Source organism: Gopherus flavomarginatus, chromosome 1 (genome assembly GCF_025201925.1).
Source record: "Gopherus flavomarginatus isolate rGopFla2 chromosome 1, rGopFla2.mat.asm, whole genome shotgun sequence".
NCBI classification, from domain to species: domain Eukaryota; kingdom Metazoa; phylum Chordata; order Testudines; family Testudinidae; genus Gopherus; species Gopherus flavomarginatus.
This window is the reverse complement of record NC_066617.1, coordinates 21782041-21802634: the sequence shown is the minus strand read 5'-3', so window position 1 is coordinate 21802634 and position 20594 is coordinate 21782041. Positions and strand designations below refer to the sequence as shown.

At 42.9% G+C, this 20594-nt stretch overlaps 1 protein-coding gene across 1 annotated transcript in view; it reads right to left on the bottom strand.

Moving 5' to 3' along the window:
* The window catches only part of PCLO (piccolo presynaptic cytomatrix protein), a 544942-nt gene that overhangs the window by 205576 nt on the left and 318772 nt on the right, over positions 1-20594 (bottom strand). The window contains exon 7 of the mRNA XM_050937044.1: positions 4274-6479. Coding sequence (XP_050793001.1) covers positions 4274-6479 — 2206 coding nt within the window. The remainder of the gene's footprint in view (positions 1-4273; positions 6480-20594) is intronic.

Genomic DNA, 20594 nt, shown 5'->3' with positions numbered 1-20594 from the left:
CGTTATATGTGAGAGGAAATAATTTGATAATTTTAGCTAATTTAGGGGCAATATTTGAAAAAAAATAAGTTTAAAATTAGACTTCTAAATTCATAGCTAGGCACCTAAAGAAGTAATCTGATTTTTGAAAGTGCTAAGCACCCACTGATTTCAGTGCCCACTGTTGAGTGCTTTGCACTTTTGAAAATTACACTTATTTAGATGTCTAAGTATGAAGTTTGAAGTCCCACTTTATGTACCCAATTTAAAAAAAATATTGACCTAGTGTTTTATGATATGCTATAATGTGTAAAAATAGCATGACTTTAAAATATATTTGTGTATATTACTCATACAAATGGTCTGGGCTCAGAAATTGCATTTCTACTCCTGTCTGCTACTTGCTACTGCATAGGTATTCCCTAAGACTAGCAGAAACTCAAACAGACCTCTCTCTTTTTAGGGAGCAAAGATATTTTAAAATCAGTATTCCATATTACTTGTACTGAAAAATTGCCTCTAAGAGAAGAAATGGCGGCTGTCTTTGGCTAAAAAAAGAAAAAAAAGTCATTTTTACAACTCTGATTAGGACTGACTGGAGTAATTGAAATCACATCCATGCAAAGAGACAGATTTAAAAAAAATACAAAGTGAGCTCTTTTATATTGGAACTGGTTTCCCTCAGAAGATATGTTGTAATACTCCAAAGTAACTGTCCAAAACACCACACTCTGAGCTTGCTTAGATGAAGAGTTTGGTATGTCCACACTCTACAATCCTGAGCCAAATAGGTAGGTAGACTTTTATTTTAGGTGCAGACAAGGGTTAGGTGCGCATCAACCTGGGTTTAAATCTACAGTGCATTAACGTGCTACACATAAGCTGGCAGTGTGGACTCTGCTACCGCACACTAAAAGTTCCCGCCTACACAGTGACCTGCTGTCATTTCAAAGTAGAGTAGATGAAAGCGCACTAGCAAACTTTTAGTGAGTGACAGAAGTGTCCACATGGACAGCTGTGTGCGGCACTCTCGTTGCATTGTTAATTTACAGCAGAGCTTGCTACGCAATAACTCTTCTCTGACAACCCTTCTGATTGTACCACAGAGGGTGCTTGTGTGGGGTTTTAGCCATTCCTATACAACATTGCATCAGTGTTCAAAGGAAAGAGTCTCCTTTCCATCTTTACTTCATGTCCAAGTTGTATGGATTTCCCCACGGCCACCAAGTTATTTGGTTCTGGTTGCTAACCCATATGTCCCATTCATATTTGCACCTAATATCACACCCAGACTTATGCCTATAGTATCTGCATCCAATCAAAGCATCTGCACATTCCTTCACTAGCTTCCTCTCAAGTCCCATATAAAGTTCATGCTTCACCACCATTGTGGCCCTCAAACAACTCTGTCATTACCAGCATCTTTGTCCTTACCTCCTCCTATTACTCTTTGTGGTGCCGAGGCCATACCCATGCTGCCCTCCTCAATGCCCTCTGTGTCCTTCTCCCATTCTCTTCTTTATGCATTCTCTCCTCCATGTCCTTTACATGCAGAATTCTCATCTCCTCCTCTCACAGAAGCTTCAAACATTTCTTACACAGAGATGACAATCCACCAAAGAGAAGAGCTTTGCCACTGACTTTGAGGGGTGTGGGATTGGGTTGCTCCATCTGCTTTGGAACTCCTTCAAGCCAGTACAACACAAAGCACTCAAAAATAAAATCATCATTAATACTCCTGCCTGTGAATGTGCTCCCTTACTGTGCAGGAATAATATATAAGTTGCACAGGAAGTCTTGTGGCTACATATGATTCCAGAGGGCAACAGATCCAAGATTGTCAAGCACCAGTAAGCTAGAAAGTGTCTTCAATAAAAGGAATGGTAGAGAGCCACCTGTTTAACAAGATTTATTTTTGATTGCCTCCAGAGTGGGGGAACCAGATCTTGGATGAGAAAAGCCAGGGCACCTGTCATGGGGGAGAATATGGTTGCACAGGGGATGGGTTTGGTGAGCCACGGGAGGATGAGAATTAAATAGAAGTCCACTACTTCCTTTCCTCTGCCAGGACATTGCTCCTGTTCCTTACTAGCCACCTTATGGTTTTGACTCTCCGGACCAAGAAGGCTGAGTCAAGGACTTGAATGACAGGGCTCACTGGACAGCTTTAGGAACAGGAGAAGAGGAGAAGCTGGGTGTCAGCATGTGGCAGGCTGGTTGAGGGGTGGTCCTGCTGGTGCACACACACTTGAGCCAGCTGACTTTCTATTTAATAATAATTTCTCCCGTTCCATTGACTGACAGCTCCCAGTGCTGGCCAATCTGCAAGGCTTTATGAGAAATGGGACAAAGCAAAGTTATTTGTAAAAATGAAATGGCCATTGGGATAAGCTCAGAAAAAAGGGGCAGCAATTGTTCCCAGGGACATGTGGTCGGCCTAATAATGAATAAGTTGTGAACTGAGTTAGAACAGATCTAAAAAGTATATCAGATTCAGAACCAGATCAAAACCAGCCCTTACATCCTAAGTATTTGTCACAAATAAATAATGTAACTGTAGAGTAGTATTATAAACAACTGTGGTTTTATCCATGATCTGTTTAAGTACTACATAATAATAGAGGGAAGGCCAACTTTTTATATGGATCGAGGGCCCAATCTCACTCTCTTTAGCTCCAATGCAACTTCAATTAACTTCACTGGAAGGTGCTGAGGTCCTATACAGCCTTATCCTCCATTATGCAGAGCTCATCCTGTGATGAGTTGCGTGCGTTCAGTTCCCATCTTCCTTCACTGGGAATTGAGGGCACCCAGCACAGTTGAGAGATACTCAGCACTGTGCAGAATCAGGCCCTTACTTATGAAAAGCCTATCTGCCCTGAAATAAAAACTTCAGGGTCAGACTCCAAAATGCACAGAAACTTACAGAAAAATGACTTGTGGTTTCACAGTTTACAATAGTGTTAGATCAAATACAGGGAAAGCAAATGTTATTCATCTTCTAAACCAAAATTTCCCCTTTGAATTCAAAATGATACAGCTTATGAACAAAGGTAAGCAATGCTTTTTCAAAATAATAAATCTGGGTTATGTATAAGTACAGGAAGCAACCACCCTTACTTCACAATCATGCAAATTATTCTTTTGTGGTAATTATCGTCACTTACAAACAATATAGTGCATGCAAAATTTTGGGGTTTTTTTATTGTGCAGTAAATACACACAAGAAAAGTTAACGGAGCACATACACTGAAAAGCAGATGATAACTTAAACATGTGCGTTTCACTCTCTTTCAGAGTGACTATGATATTTAAACAGTTTTAAAACGTATTACATTTGACTAGAGTCAAACCAAGTGGATGCATAACTTGCAGTTATTTAGTACTTTACACCAGCTTAACATTCTGCTGTATTTATTTAAACTAAACACTTTTTAATTACACCATTTATAATACATCAGAGAGGTTCCTTCTCACGAACCTAAGTGAGATAAGCTCTTGTGCTTATCTGGCAGAAGTACTGTATGAGGTCCACATAAGACCAGCTAAGCTAGTTAATCCATCAATGGAAGTGAAATATTTTAAGCAAGTTTAATGATGAATGAGGTTACCTTATGCCATCTAAGCAATAAATTTTCTTACATCATCACAATTCTGAATTCACAGAAGTCCACATGACAAGATATATTTTAACTGACCAGCTTTAGAATATTAATTTGCTATCACATTAAACTCTCTACAGTTCTAATATACAGTACTGACTTTTAGCACATAATACTATTGCTCATAAGGTGTAATTATAATTCTGTGTGCCTCAGGAAGTTGTGTTACTGATTCTTGAGACCCATAATTAACTTTATGCAGCCAGGTCAGCAATTTTTCAAGAGAAACTGTGTAAAAAAAAACAAAAAATTCAACAATCAAATTTCAAAGGATGAAGCCCCATGTAAGGACTGAAGAGAAGAGTAAATGGGGCACACTTTATATACATATTATTCTATTTATATAATGCAGTTAGAAAAGTAGACACTGACAAATAAAAAGAAAAACGCACAAGCAAACCAAAAGGAAACCCAAACAACAACAAATGGAGTGAGCGTACTATTGTATTGAAGCATCATCCAGAACCTCCTTTTAGAGTAAAACAAAAACAAAATTAGAAAAGAGAGATACACAAAAGATGCACAAAGGAATAAGAAGAACAAGTCCTTGTAGGATGATAAAAATCAGACGCATGCATAGAAATGAGGATTTGTGTTGTGAGAGTAACATAGCAGTCTGAGGCCTAGTTTACCTTCACTGTCTGACATGGCATGCTGGAAGTCATCCATGATGAAGGCTATATCCCGGTCATACCCACGAGTCCGTGATTCTTCCCTCATATGTTGCTGGACCTCAGGTAGTGAATGGCTTGATCCAAACTGCTCCCGGGTATCTGCAGATATTGGTGGCAAGGGTCCAGCTGCAGCTCTTGCCATTCCCATTGGCTGACCAACAGGACTTAAAGGGCTCTCTTCCTCTGAGTTCTGTGCTACTATTGGGATCCTTCCCCTGCTTTGGCTAATAGGTAGACTTGTAGGTTTAGTTCTTCCAGAGGGAGCTGCATGACTAAAAGAAATATCTAATGGTTCAGACTCCTGGGCTTTCAGTCTTAAAGAAGAGCTAGAGGAATCTCTTTTTAATGATAAATCAAGTCCATAGACTGAAGAGGGTCTAGACGAGGGCCTTGATCTACTGCCACCACTATAGGACTTGTCAGCTTCATCTTGTAATGTGGATCTCATTGTTGCACCTAGTGTGGTCCCAAGGCTGGCTCCAAGGGATGATGTCAGTGTTGGCCCCATAAATTTCTGTTGGTCTGTGATATTTTTTCGGAGGCCAAAAGTGATATCATCCTGAAGAAGCCTTGCCCTGGAGGTGATGCCCCCAAGTGATGAAGTACTAGAAGTCATATAGCTTGAATAATCAGGCTCAAGGTCTCGACTTTCCTGGATAGGTGAAAACTTTGACAGCTTGGGGTCCATCAAAGCCTTCTTGTGCTTTGACTGCTTTTGGTAGAGGAGGGCTGCTGGGAGCTGCTTGGCTGCTTGTTTCTCAAGTGTGAGCCTGCTGATGCTGTATTTCTCAGATTTGGGAAAATGCCTGTAGCTGGTATCTGCATGGTAATACTGAGAAAGGCCAGCAAGGTGATCGAGACTTTCTGCACCCCTGCGGAACTCCTGCTTGATCTGATGTTTCAGAAGCTTTAGCTCATAAGGATCTTCCATTGGATCTTCATCTGCTTTCACATAAGTATGCAATCTAGAAGAAGTTTGCAGTGGTGCTAGGAAGTCCGTCACTTCCTGTGCACGCCGGGCTTCGGTGGTTCGAAGAAGTCGATCAGTTTTTGTCAGATCCTTCTCATGGAGGCTAAAAGCAGAGCTCAGTGCTGCCGTTCCCTTTGTAAGCTCTCCTATATCATCCAGCAGCACATAGTTTCGTGGCGTGTGATGATGGTCTATGTCTGCATAGAATGAATCTGCAGATATGCTTGATATGGGGCTGCTCGCCATGCTGCTTCTCTCATCCAGCCCTATCCTTAAATCCAAGGTATTGTATTTGCTGCCAAGATGGGAAACTGCATAAGTAGTATCAGTGGAAACAGGTGCTATCATGAGAGTCTGATTACGAATCACATCATAGTTTGATGTTATCTTAGGCTCCAAATATAATGTAGTTTGCCTTGGCTTTTGCTGTATCACCATCATTTGTGACGGTAGCTGATATGATGACTGTTGGGTTGGTGGAGGCTGAGCTTGGGGAGTAAAGGACATGGTTGCCACAGGCTGGAAGGCTGACTGGGTTTGATAGGGTGAAACCTGTTGATGATATAAAGTCTGCTGTGGTTGGTAATGTGACTCTTGTGTATACTGAGTTGGTGCTTGTGTAGGGAGAGCAGGAGAAGAATATTGATATTGTGTATAAGGGCTTGTAGGGGGAGCAAACTGAGTTTCTGGCTGGGTCTGCGGTGGCATGAATTGATTAAATTCTGTTTGTGGCGCAGTTCGTGGTCTTTCCAAGCCATGCTGGGCTTCCATTCTAGTAGGCCTGGTATTATTAACTTCACTGTCTGACATGTAATCACGCTCTTCTGCTACTCCTTGGAGATAGGCACGCTCTCTCTTTTCTCTTTCCTTTAACAAGGCTTCTTTCCGCCTATTGATGCCCATTTCCAAGTATCGCAGTTTGGCATCTATTTCTTTTTCTTCCTCATCTAGCTCTGCTTGTTTCTTCCTAAGCTTGGCTGACTCTCGTTCTACCAGATCCAATTCCCTGTCTATATCCTGGAGAATTTTAGCTCTGGCCATGGTGTTGGTTCTACAGATCCTTCTGCGTGAAACTGACCCCACAGTAGTGAATGCTGACTGGGTCCCTGTGGTAGCATCTTCTGGAGGTGGGTTGGGTAGAGTCCTCTTTACTTTCTTCTGGGTGCCCGAAGTTATAGCTGAAGAACCTTTAGCCTATAATAAAAGAAACAAAACTGAGTCACTATTCTGGAAACTTAAATTCTAATACACTGCAGGCTGGTAAGAACACTTTTTAGCATTGCTTCAGATCTTAAACATATGCTATACCTGCTGTAGAGGAGTTTGAGACATCTGAAAATAGGCAACAGAAAAAGACATACAAGGGTGTATTCAGAGCCTGTTTAGATAAGTCATCTAATTCAAAACAGGGCAGGCACCAAAGAATTGCCACTGATACTTTACATGGCATACCGGCCTAGGACTTATTCTTTATTAGTTTAAGGTTCAGAATTGTTCTGTCAGCTCTACTGCAGTCCCACCGAGTTTTTGATTTGCCATTTTATTCTTATACTCTGACACACAGTGAGTACCTGTATACACATATACATATAAACACACTCCCTCCATACAATATTCTCATGACAACTCTGGGCCAGGTCCTGAGCACATGGTAAGCATCCACAACTCAAACTGAAAGTCAGTGGCTGAAGCAGCTCTTTATGGTGCCAACACAACCCATTGTCAAGTGGAGAACTGGAGAAGCTGTGACAAACCCTCCGGAGAGTGGTTGATACTCTGTCCCCATCACTATTGACTGCCTTATCCCCACTGCCAGAGCTCTGTTCTGCACAAGAGGTCAGCAACCCCTGCTTGGCTCCCCTCAAATGTAACCGTCCTTGCAGAAGGAGATTAGTTCCAAAACTGGGGAACTCTTCATGGCATTAGCGGCAGTGGCAGGACGTGATACCAAGAGAAGTCACAGAAGGACCTATATAAATACAAGTGGTGAACTTTTAGTTAATTTTTTCAAAAGCTCCCAGGTCACATTCAAGTGAAGCGGACAGTTTTGCAAACAGGTCTATTAAGTTACAGAGATGCACTGGAAATCTTGCTCTGTTTCCCTCTGCTCTGCGTAAGCTTTGCCTTAGTAAAGACCAGAGCTCGTGGCCTTAAGTATAATGTAGAACAATTACTTCAGTCCCCATAGAAATGGAGTCACCATGATGGTAGAACATGGAAGCTATTTAACAGCCTATGTAAATGCTAAAAAGCAGATTAAGACAAGAACTGAAGAATTTTATATGCCAGCTAGATACCTGCTTCTACCTCTGTATGTGCAACAAAAGTGTAGCACTCTAGCAACTGTCAATTTAAAATGTACTTTTTGCTGAAGTAAATGTTACTGCAATCAGATAAGAAGTCAACAAGATTAATTTTAATTACCACAGGAGATATTTATTTCCAAGCTACAACGTGTTGTCAACTAATAGTTGAAAAAATTTGAAAAAAAAAGAGAAGTACTAACAATCTTCTTTGCCGGCCCCCTGTTAACCTTAACCTTATCAAGTCAAAATAATCAACCCAATGTCATTAGTCATGGGTCTTTAAACAAACTTTCACCACATTCTGAAGGGCCATTTAGAGCTCTTTTCTTCCTCATAATCTAAATTCCATCAACTTTTGCATGCTTTGTATTTCAATAAATGTAATTTCAGTTTAGTTTCAACTTCCTGTGGCCATTTCCAAAACCCATATTGTGCAAACAAATCAAAGAAGCTAATTTCTTCTCACTCAGTGCACAGTTATAATCAAAGACAAATTAATCATCTACAGTAGGTCTAGTTGGCTGTTCATTTATATTGTAAATTCAGCCTCTAGCCCTGCTTCCCCCACCCCCTCCCAATCTGAAATAGCAATCACAGAAGGTGACTGATATCAGGGAAGAGCCATTAACTGCAAACTCATTAAAGGTACATAATACTTTGAAGAATGATTATGCTGTGATGATGACAATGCTAGTGGGTAAACCTGTACATCAGTTTATACCACATTTTATTAATAAAATGTGTCTTGTTTTCATTTAAAACACCAAAAAGTCAAAATTGATAGATTGCTCATGAAGAAAAAGAGCAAATTAAGGGCCTGATACTGTGAGGTAGAGAGTACTTCTGTCAAGGCTGAATCCCAACTCTGTCACTCCAAGTGCAGAAGTGGGGCCCACAAGGATTTTAAAAAACAATATTTCCCACACCAGGCTAGTATTAAACTTCCAAGGTTACAGCTTTTCTCTGACCTTGGCTTGGTAAATGCTGCCACCACTCAAATGCAAAATAAATAAATAACTTTGAACCCAGAAAAGAGCACTTGAGAATTTCTCTCTGTGGGGTATCCTCAAGCCCTTTCACCACCCCAGTACCCACCCAGGGAAGAGCTGAGAATGAAAACAAAGGAAATTAGCTGGGGCTACCAGCTAATCAAACAACATGCACAAACCCTGTAGGACAGCAAAAATTCAATCTTGTTCTTAAAAAGGTAAATTTTATTAAAAACAAAAAGAAGAAAATACATCTGGAACTTAGGCTTTTGCTAGATTTTAAAAGAGCAATTCCAAAAATCAAGAACCCAAAATAGCTTTCTTGGGGGTTAGCTTAAAGGTTACAGGTAAACAAATGCATCTGGGATTAGCACAGAGGAGTCCACTAGCCAATAAGAAATAAAAGAAATAACCCTAATCGCATTTAGCTAAATATTCTGATCTACTTACACATTTGGAGGTCAGATAAGTAGTTCTAGGCATGGTCGGATGATTTATGACCGTACCTGGCATAAGCTGCTTATAGCATGGCTGCTCTATCTCCAGCCCAGAGAACAGACAGAGGGAAAGTTTCTTTCTCAATTTTAAAAAGTTCTAATTTCCCATTGGCTCTTTTGATCAGGTGCCCACTTTTTTTCTTCCTTTACTTGGGGCAGTGGTTCTCAAAGCCAGTCCGCCGCTTGTGTAGGGAAAGCCGCTGGCGGGCTGGGCCGGTTTGTTTACCTGCCGCGTCCGCAGGTCCAGTCAATCGCAGCTCCCACTGGCTGCGGTTCACCGCTCCAGGCCAATGGGGGCTGTGGGAAGGATAGCCAGCACATCTGTTGGCCTGTGCCGCTTCCCGCAGCCCCCATTGGCCTGGAGCGGCGAAGCACGGACAGTGGGAGCTGTGATAGGCCGAACCTGCAGACGCAGCAGGTAAACAAACTGGCCCGGCCCACCAGGGGCTTTCTCTGAACAAGTGGGAGACAGGCTTTGAGAACCATTGACCTGGGGGACTTTTTAACCCTTTACAGGTAAAGCAAGTAAAGAACATCTACCAAGAGGGATTTTACTGCTAGCTGGCTGGCTGGGTGTCCATCAAAGTGAGCTATCCCTCACTTCTAAAGAAACATCTATAATGCACACATCTTATGAAGGTGTATAGCCCCAAAACCATGACTCTAGATGGTAAGGCATGGCTTAGACAAGTAAAGACACCCCTGAAACTATAGCATGAACCCATGTATGTATCCACAATGTTCTTGACTTGCACCAGCAGTGTCTTCCTGTCAGTGTAATATCCTCCTGCCTCCCCACTGCTGAACCCTTTCCCCACTAAAAGAAAAGACTGGCAGTGGGGACAGGCTCTGACAGGGAGAGACAGTGGGGAAAGACTGGCAGTGGGGAGTCAGCAGGGAAAGGTTTGTCAGCCCCCCACTATAGAGGCTTCTGCTGCCACAGAGAGGGACTCTGGAAGTGGGGAAAGACTATGGTGGGGGGAGGCAGAGGGGAAAGGTTTCACCACCTGGGAGATGCCTTTCCCTGTTGCCCTCCCCCAGAGCCTTTCACTGACACATGTAGCTACACGCAGCAGTATGAAAACAGCTTCCTTTTCTCTGCAGCATGTAGCTACATGCCACTGTCACTAATGTACAGAAAAGATGTATGCTTAGAAGAACTGAACACCTTCAATTCCTATTTGTGTAGTACAGGCATATAAAAATATTGCTCAGGCATGCAGGAGTGAAATCAGGATGGCCAAATCACACTTGGAGTTGCAGCTAGCAAGAGATGTTAAGAGTAACAAGAAGGGTTTCTTCAGGTATGGTAGCAACAAGGTGGTGGTCAAGGAAAGTGTGGGCCCCTTATTGAATAAAGGAGGCAACCTAGTGACAGAGGATGTGGAAAAAGCTAATGTCCTTAATGCTTTTTTTGCCTCTGTCTTCACAAACAAGGTCAGCTCCCAGACTGCTGCACCGGGCAGCACAGCATGGGGAGGAGGTGACCAGCCCTCTGTGGACAAAGAAGTGGTTCAGGACTATTTAGAAAAGCTGGATGAGCACAAGTCCATGGTGCTGGATATACTGCATCTGAGGGTGCTAAAGGAGTTGGCGGATGTGACTGCAGAGCCATTGGCCATTATTTTGAAAATACACAGTGATTGGCGGAAGTCCCAGATGACTGGAAAAAGGCTCATGTAGTGCCCATCTTTAAAAAAGGGAAGGAGGAGGATCTGCGGAACTACAGGCCAGTCAGCCTTACCCCAGTCCCGGGAAAAATCATGGAGCAGGTCCTCAAGGAATCAATTCTGAAGCACTTAGAGGAGAAGAAAGTGACAGGAACAGTCAGCAGTGGACGTGTTATTCCATGACTTTAACAAAGCATTTGATACGGTCTCCCACAGTATTCTTGCCAGCAAGTTAAAGTAGTATGGGCTGAATGAATGGACTGTAAGGTGGATAGAAAGCTGGCTAGATCATCAGGCTCAACGGGTAGTAATCAATGGCTCCATGTCTAGTTGGCAGCAGGTATCAAGCGGAGTGCTCCAAGGATCAGTCCTAGGGCCAGTTTTGTTCAATATCTTCATTATTGATTTGAAGGATGGCGTGGACTGCACTCTCAGCAAGTTTGCAGATGACACTAAACTGGGAGGAGTGGTAGATATGCTTGAGGGTAGGGATACGATACAGAGGGATATAGACAAATTAGAGGATGGGGCCAAAAGAAATCTGATGAGGTTCAACAAGGACAAGTGCAGAGTCCCGCACTTGAGACAGAAGAATCCCATGCACTGCTACAGACTAGGGAACGAGTGGTTAGGCAGCAGTTCTGCAGAAAAGGACCTAGGGGTTGCAGTGCACGAGAAGCTGGATATGAGTCAACAGTGTGCCTTTGTTGCCAGAACCGGCTCTACAGTTTTCGCCGCCCCAAGCAGTGCACCGAATTGCTGCCGCGGGTAGTCCGTGTGCCCTTAGGGCGGCAGGCGCATTTCTTCGTCGGCAGCAATTCGGTGGCAGCTTCTATGATTAGCTGAAGCCGCCCCGGACAGCTAAATATAGAAGCTGCTGCTGCCGAACTGCTGCCGCACAGAAACGCGCGTCCTGCCCTAAGGGCATACGGACTGCTCCCGCCGCCTGTGGCGGCAATTCGACGTCCTGCTTGGGGGCAAAACAACAGGGATTGCCGCCCCTTGCAGATTGCCGCCCCAAGCACCAGCTTGGAATGCTGCTGTCCAGAGCCGGCCCTGCTTGTTGCCAAGACGGCTAACAGCATATTGGGCTTACAAGTAGGAGCACTGCCAGCAGATTGAGTGATGTGATCATTTCCCTCTATTCAGCATTGGTGAGGCCTCAACTGGAGTACTGTGTTCAGTTTTGGGCCCCACACTACAAGAAGGATGTGGAAAAATTGGAAAGAGTCCAGCAGAGGGCAACAAAAATTATTAGGGGGCTGGAGCACATGACTTACGAGGAGAGGCTGAGGGAACTGGGATTGTTTAGTTTGCAGAAGAGAAAAATGAGGGGGGATTTGATAGCTGCTTTCAACTACCTGAAAGGGGGTTCCAAAGAGGATGGCTCTAGACTGGTATCAGGTGACAGAACAAGGAGTAATGATCACAAGTTGCAGTGGGGGAGCTTTAAGTTGGATATTAGGAAAAACTTTTTCACTAGGAGGGTGGTGAAGCACTGGAATGGGTTACCTAGGGAGGTGGTGGAATCTCCTTCCTTGGAGATTTTTAAGGTCAGGCTTGACAAAGCCCTGGCTGGGAGGATTCAGTTGGGGTTTGGTCCTGCTTTGAGCAGGGGGTTTGTCATAGTATATTTCCCCAATCTGAATCTTAGAGTTCAAAAAATTAGGGTACCAGCATGAATTCCTCTAAGCTTAATTACCAGCTTAGATCTGATAAGCTGCCACCACCCAAAAAATATATAGTGTTTTGGGGCACTCTGGTCCCCCAAAAACCTTCCCTGGGGACCCCAAGACCCAAATTCCTTGAGTCTTACAACACAGGGGAATAAACCATTTCCCTCCCCTTCTCCTTGCTTCCTCCCAGATCTTTCCCGCCCTGGGTACACTAGGAGATCACCGTGATTCAAACTCCTTGAATCACAACACAGAGAAATCAGGGTGGTTCCCCCCTTCTCTCCCCCTCCCTTCTCCTTCCCTGTTAAGTACAGACTTAATTCCCTTGATCCTCAACAAAGGGAAAAAATCAAACAGGTCTTAAAAAGCAAAACTTTTAATAAAAAGAAAGAAAAAAAGTACAAGGTATCTCTGTAATTTAGATGATAAAACTTACAGGGTCTTTCAGCTTAAGACACTAGAAAGAAGCCTCCCCCCAGCAATATGCAATTTTAAATACTTCCAGCAAACTACACATTTGCAACTATAGACAACAATTAAAAGACTATAACCATCTATTCTACTTAACACTCACTATTTTGAATATATAAGAGACTGTAGCAGGGAGATTGGCAAGAAACCTGGTTGCACGTCTAGTCCCTTCCAGGACCCAGAGAGAACAAAGCCAAACCCAAAAACACAAACAAAGGCTTCCCTCCACCGAGATTTGAAAGTATCTTGTCTCCTGATTGGTCCCCTGGTCAGATGTTTTTGGTTCCCTGTTTGTTAACCCTTTACAGGTAAAAAAGACATTAACCCTTAACTATCTGTTTATGACAGGGTTGGACTAGATGACCTCCTGAGGGCCCTTCTAACCCTGATAGTCTATGATTCTATTTGATGTTCTCAGCACCTCATGGGATGGGACCCCAGCTACAAAGCACTATTCAGTCTCATGTCCCAGTATGTGTGAGTTAATCTTTTTATTTTTAGCTTTACATATTATTTCCTAGATGTACAGGGCAGGCGCAGTGAGCTTGGTTATTTTCCTGTTCAGTTTACATTTGGATGGGGCAGGGTGGGTGGGTTGGGGGGAAGAGAGATGTTTTTCTGCAGTGTAGTGCTGCAATATTCAAAACATCTGCTGGTTTTTCTAGTTCTTTATTTTGGATAACATCACCATCATCAATGATGTTAGTAACATTATACGGAGTTCTGGTAATGGTGCTAGTAGTTTCTAGCTATGGTCAAGTGAAATTCAAACACAGTGAGTCGTTGTATAACACAAAAGGGTGACAATTTTTTCTATTTTTTTTTAAATTTGTGCATAATCAAGGAAAGAGATATACACAACCCAGAAGCTGTTCCTTACCAAACTGCAATCTTGATATCATAGAACCATAGAAATTAGAAATGGAAAGGACCTATTAGAGCATCTATAGTGCACCTCACTGCCAAGGCAGTATTGTTCCCTATAGTACCTGATTTAGAGCTATGTCCAGTCTAGTTTTTATATATCCCAGGGGAAGGGGCTTTCCCAGACCTCTCTGGGAAGTCTGTTCCACAGCCAGGAATCACTGGGGTGCAGGGATTTCTATGGCTAAAGGTTATGTTGGAGACAAGCTAGATATCAATAATGGTCCCTTCTAGCCTTAAAATTTATGAAGTTGTTCTTTATATTTCGTCCTATTTTCCATGTTCTTAATTTCATCCTCTCACTCCTTTGTTCCACCCTAAATAATGCCTTTTGACCTAAGGTCCAAACTGTAGTATTTCAACACTGGTCCAAGTAGAGGATAGTTTAGACCTACATAAGACCCCAGGAAGGGACTGTGTCTCAAGGAGTAGTAATAGTTTGCTCTGTTTTTTGTTTCAGCATCATAACTTGAGGAATTTACCATTTTTGTTATAGGCCCTTGTGGATTGGAGTCAAGTTCAAGGTCTGCCTTGAAAATAATGATTAATTCAATGGCCTGGGCCCAGGATATCTAAAAGAACCTAAAGCTCGGGGATGAAGAACAAGATGGACAATTGTGGCACAATGAAACTTTCTACAATAAGGATAAAGTCTGTCTGTGTGGTAGAAACTAACCCCACTGCCTTCCATGCTAACTGCAGAGTGCATTTCTTTGATTTCCCTTCTCTAACATAAATACAGAGCAATATGTACATAACCCCCCAAAAACAAACAAACAAAAACAAACCTACCAAAATCAAACACTGCACTGAACACACAATTCTCCCCCTGGGGAAGAGGATGAGAGAACAAATGTGACAGATGTTAGTCATGCTGTTGTTTAATATTCTACTTGAAAATGCTCAGATACTACAGCAATGAGAGCAGTGTAAGAACCTGAACAGAACAGAATAGATCATGTTGGTTAGCAAATAGAGTAATAGAATTTAAGGCCAGTAGAACCACCAAATCATCTAGTCTGATCGCCTATACATCAGGGGCCACCAAATTCACCTAGCACTCACACACTAAAACCCAATAACCAATCTTAGACCAAAGTAAATGAGACCCACAGGAGACTAGACTATTATATGTCATAAGCATAGAACAAGAGAGACCAACGTGCCTCTATCTGAGGCCCCTGCAATAGAAGAGAAATGATTAGGTGAGTTATATGCAGATAATCCTCGCAAGTCATTGGACCCACATGCTGCAGAGGAAGGCAAAAAATAAATCTCCAAGGTCATTGCAAATCTGATCCAGGAAAAAATTCCTTCCCGACCCCACCAATGACTATCAGTTAAACCCTGAGCATGTGAGCAAGAACCAGCCAAACACTCAAAAACAGAATGTTCAGCACCGACTCAGAGCCCTGGCCCACTCTGCCCAATGTCCCATCCCCAGCTGTGGCCATCCCTGATGCTTCAGAGGAAGAAGATGATTAAAGAAAAAACCCTTGCAGAATACATTGGGGGAAAATACCTTTCTGACCACTACAGGTTGCCAGCTAAAATACTGAAGCATCAGCTTTAGGACCATAAGATAAACCAGAAATGAGCCCCATGGCTGTTGAGCCCTGCTCCTTGCCATCACAACCAACCCTGTCATACAAATAAATTATTGCCATTAGCATTTTTATTACTACTTTTATTAGTGTCATAATTAACAACAATTGTCCATTTATTCCCTATATATCACTGTATCACTAAAAAGGGAGGACAATAAATGTATGTACAACCCTGCATTTTTGCTCTCATTTCTTATTTTGTTGGTCCCTTCCGTTCTACCCTTGACGTTCCTTTCATCTCATTCTTCCACTTCCCTACCCCTGCCCAAACCCTGGCATGGAAAGCTCCCCCCATCTTGATTTGCCAAATCACCAATCTTTTCTTTCAAGTTTCCACCAAAAGCTCATTTTTTTCAGTCCACAATAAGAGAAATTAATCAAGCAATTACTCAAAAACAAAAAATCCAAATAAACCGTCAAGTTACTCTTTCCTTGAACTTCCCAAATAATAAACAAACAAATAATGATAAACAATCCTAGGAAGCAGTGACTCTGAAAAGAGACTTGGGGATTATAGTGGATAATTGGATGAACATGAGCTCCCAATGCAATGATGTGGCCAAATGGGTTAACGTGATCTTTGGATGCATAAACAGGGGAATCTCAAGTAGGAATAGAGAAGTCATATTACCTCTGTATTTGGCACTGGTACAGCCACTGCTGGAATACTGTGATCATTTCTGGTGTCCACAATTTAGGAAGGATGTTGCTCAGTTGCAGACGGTTCAGAGAAGAGCCACAAGAATGATTAAAGGATAGGAAAACATGCCTTATAGTGAAAGACTCAAGGAGTTCAATTCATTTATCTTAACAAAGAGAAGATCAGCGGATGACTTGATCACAGTCTATAAGTATCTATATGGGGAACAAATATTTGCTCCTCAGTCAAGTAGGGAATCTATTGTCCACGGGCTGGAACTTGCAGCTAGACAAGTTCCAAATGGAAATGAAGCATACTTTGACAGTAAGGATGATTTGACCATTGGAACAATTTATTAGCAGTTTTTAAAACTTAGCCTGGACATTTTTCTGAAAGATCTGCTCTAGTTCAGAGAAGAATTGTTTCAGGGAAGTTCTATGGCCTGTGTTATACAGGAGATGCTGAAGAGATGCTTACAAGTGGTCCCTTCTGACCTTAGCATCTACGAATCTATACAATATTTACTCAAACAGCTAATTTACAAATATTAATTATGTCTCATAACAGCCCTGTGAGTTACTATAAGATTGGATACTTTAAGACTGGAACTCTACCTGAAGGATATACTTTAGGTGCAAGAATCAGTGAATACAATTCTATGGTGTGACACAGGGACATCTTAGTGTAAACTGGTGTACAGGTTACAAAGGGATCCCTTAGCTCTGATATCTACATACTAGTTTGCCAAAGGGTATCATGTAAAGTCTTTACTGAAAGCTTGTGTCACACTGATCAGCAATCACTGAACAATGTACAGATGGATAACATGTAAGGGGTTATGTACAGATAATATGAAAGGAAATTATGCTCTTAAGTATCAGAGGGGTAGCCGTGTTAGTCTGGATCTGTAAAAGCAGCAAAGAAGCCTGTGGCACCTTATAGACTAACAGACGTTTTGGAGCATGAGCTTTCGTGGGTGAATACCCACTTCCTCAGATGCATGTAGTGGAAATTTCCAGGGGCAGGTATATATATGCTAGCAAGCAAGCTAGAGATAACGAGGTCAGTTCAATCAGGGAGGATGAGGCCTGTTCTAGCAGTTGAGGTGTGAAAACCAAGAGAGGAGAAACTGGTTCTGTAGTTGACTGTGAATGGCTTGCCTTTCCCCTGTGGCCTATGAGGAGTGGAGAGGACCTGGGCCCACCCACTACTTTCACCGATGCCTTACCCTTAGCTCAGGGCTCTTCTAAGCTCAGGGCTAGTAGCTCCTTGCTCCCCTGGTGCCTACTAGCACTGGGCTTCCCATTGTTCTGCCATACCCTCAACCAGCTTCAACATCCATGCTCCTCCACCTCTAATAAGGAACCGCTCTGTCTCTGTCTCTGTAGCTCCTTTTTATAGGGCCCTCCTGGGCCCTGATTAGCTGCTTCTTCTGCAAACACTCTAGCCTGCTTGGAAGACCTCTCCGCTGCTCCTCACTTGGGACAAGTGTGGCAGGACTCTGAGGCCTCCAGCAAGGGGTCTCTCAGCCTAGTCTACCCCATCACAAGAAGTTCACCCAGTTATCCTTCACTGAGGGAACAAGCTGCCAGTTGGTTTGTTATATGAATGGGGGATTACAGCCTGTATGGCTCTTTGAAAGAACCATTGGCTGAGCTAACCTTTGTGAGCAGGGGAATGTCTTGATAGTTTTTATCTTAGGCTCTAGAAAGTGTGTTATGATTTTACTTTATATGTAACCATTTTCCCATTAATTCTATTCACTTCTTCTCCAATCTGTTCTTTGTTAAATAAATTTCTTGTTTTAGTGGGTTACAGACAATAAGGGGTTATCAGAACAATCTGTAGTCCACTAACCCCCGATTGCAGAGGTGTTAATGGGCCACTCTACCTTGAACAGTCTGTTAGAATATGTGCGAACTACTAATGCTAAACAATCTGTTCCACCTTGCATTTAGCTGCCAGGCTCAGAGTACCTTTCCCAGACCTGAAGAAGAGCTCTACTATGTGGCTGGAAAGCTTCTCTCTCTCACCAACAGAAGTTAGGCCACCTTGTCTCTCTAATATTACCTCACTCACCTTGTCTCTCTAATATCCGGAGACTGACAAGGCTACAACTACACTGCTTACAACTGTGTAAAGGTTGTCAGTCCTATTAAATTTTGTGCTGGCTTTAGTGTATGGATTTTTCCTTTGAGATCAGCATCCTTCTCTCTTAGAGAGAGTCTTTAAAAGTAGAATATTTTCTACTGATTTTTGTCTTCTCCAATTTGAAAGCATTGTCGATCAGGACAGCAGAAATCTGCCCCGTTACGGGAATCAGCCATGCACTAGGAAATGCTCACACTTCCATTGCTTCTCATTTGTGTAAAAGGAACGTTTTATTTTGCGGGACTGACTGGTTTAGAGTAATTGCTAATGGGATTTAACCTCTATGGTCTTTGGTTGGATTCGAGACCATTCTTTCACCACTCTTCTTGATGCTCTACCTCCTTTTCCTTTCCCCCCCAGGACTGTGGCTCTTGGTCCCCTCCTCTGCTCCCTATACTTTTCCCCATCATTGGGTGAGCTCATTTGTTCACAAGAGCTCAGATATCATCTTTATGTTTATGACTCTGAGATGTACATTTCATACTAATTTCCAATCCCCCACTGCCTTTGACATCTTCCAGATTTGAGAGTTCACTGTTATCTCAAGCTCAACAAAAGCCAGCTCAATCTTTCCACCCCAAATCCCCCCTCTTTTCTCCTTTACAGCTGACAAAACTAACATCCTCCCTACCACCCATGCTTTGCTTTAATCAGGGACAATTCTTGGAATTAGCATGTACAAGCCAGGATCTGTGCATGCATATTAAGCACAACTGCAGTTTCACCTGCCTTATTTGTGCATGCCAATTTTGTACTGCATGTGCAGTTGCAGAGCTTTGCCTACGTAACAGATGCTGATGCAGGTGGTGATGGGCAGGGGAAGGGTGTAAAATAGGGCCAAGCTAGGACCACCCCTTCTCCCAGCACCCCTGGACCCAGAACAGTGCATGAGAGATGCCCCACACACACTAGGGCAACAGGACCCAGGTGGTGCCTCCCACCATGTGGTCTTAGCGAAAAATTGCAGAAAGATACCAGCCAGAGCTTGCAGTGGGTAGGAGCAACCAAAGTAGGGACTGCTACACTGGGGGGAAGGGAGTAAAATGGGGTACAGCCATGGTCACTTGTTCCTTCAGCAGTCCCTCCCTGAACCCAGAAGTGTGCAGGGGAGACCCTAGCTCTCTGGGAAAATTACATATCAGATGATGCCTCACCATCCCTCCACTATATGCCTTGGGGGAAAACTGCAGAAAGAAACCAGCCGGAGACGCGAGCCGGTAGGAGCAGCTGCAGAAGCAGTCAAAGCAGGGAGATTCAGAGAACTTTCTGCAGGTTGGACTGGACTTTCTTTGCTCTGTGCTGATTGGCTGTTTGTACCAGTCCTCTCCTTCCCCCGCCCTCACAGTCTCTTCATCTGAGCTTTCCCTTGCACCTGCCCTCTTCTCCTCCTCTTCTTCCCTGTCCTGTCTCACCCCCACTTCCCTGGTCTTGCCATTTAGCAGATCCTCTCCTAACTAAACCCACTCCCAAAAAATTGTGGAACATCATGTTTGTTACCACCACATCAGTCACTCTGCTTGTGTTTTCTTACCCCTTTTCCCCATCCTGTCTATCGATCTAGTTAGACTGTTAACCTTTTGAGGCAGGGGCCATCTACCGCTCTGTGTTAAATAGTGCCTTGCACAATGGGGCCCCCATTCTTGGCTGGTCCCTGGGCATTACTGTAATAAAAAGGGTTAATAATAATACAGCCATCACAGAAGTTTGGGCTTCCCGCTCTGAAGCCAATAGAGGGAGGGGAAGATGATGAAATGTACAAGGGAGGAACAGATATTAAAACTGGGATTTTGAAAAAAGCCAAACTTGCAGTCAGTACTGAGAGCAGAATACTAAACACTTTGCCCACATGCTAACTATGGGCCAAATTCTGCTCCCTTTACTCATGCTCCATGTCCCACATGAGTCAGATGAGCTAAATTTGGCCTTGATGTTGAAGGAAACTCGCTATTTCACTAGTGATAGGTTTCAGAGTGGTAGCTGTGTTAGTCTGTATCAGCCAAAAGAACAATGAGTACTTGTGGCACCCTACAGACTAACACATTTATTTGGGCATAAGCTTTCGTGGGCTAAAAACCACTTCATTGGATGCATGCAGTGGAAAATACACAGAGAACATGAAAAAATGGATGTTTCTATTTCTCCATGCTAACTTTTCCCCTACTGTTACTCACACCTTTTTGTCAACTGTTTGAATGGGGCCATCCTGATTATCACTACAAGTTTTTTTTTTCTCTCGCTGATAATAGCCCACCTTAATTGATTACTCTCGTTATAGTTAGTATGGCAACACTCATTTTTTCATGTTCTCTGTGTATATATACCTTCCTACTGTATTTTCCATTGCATGCATCCGATGAAGTGAGTTTTAGCCCACAAAA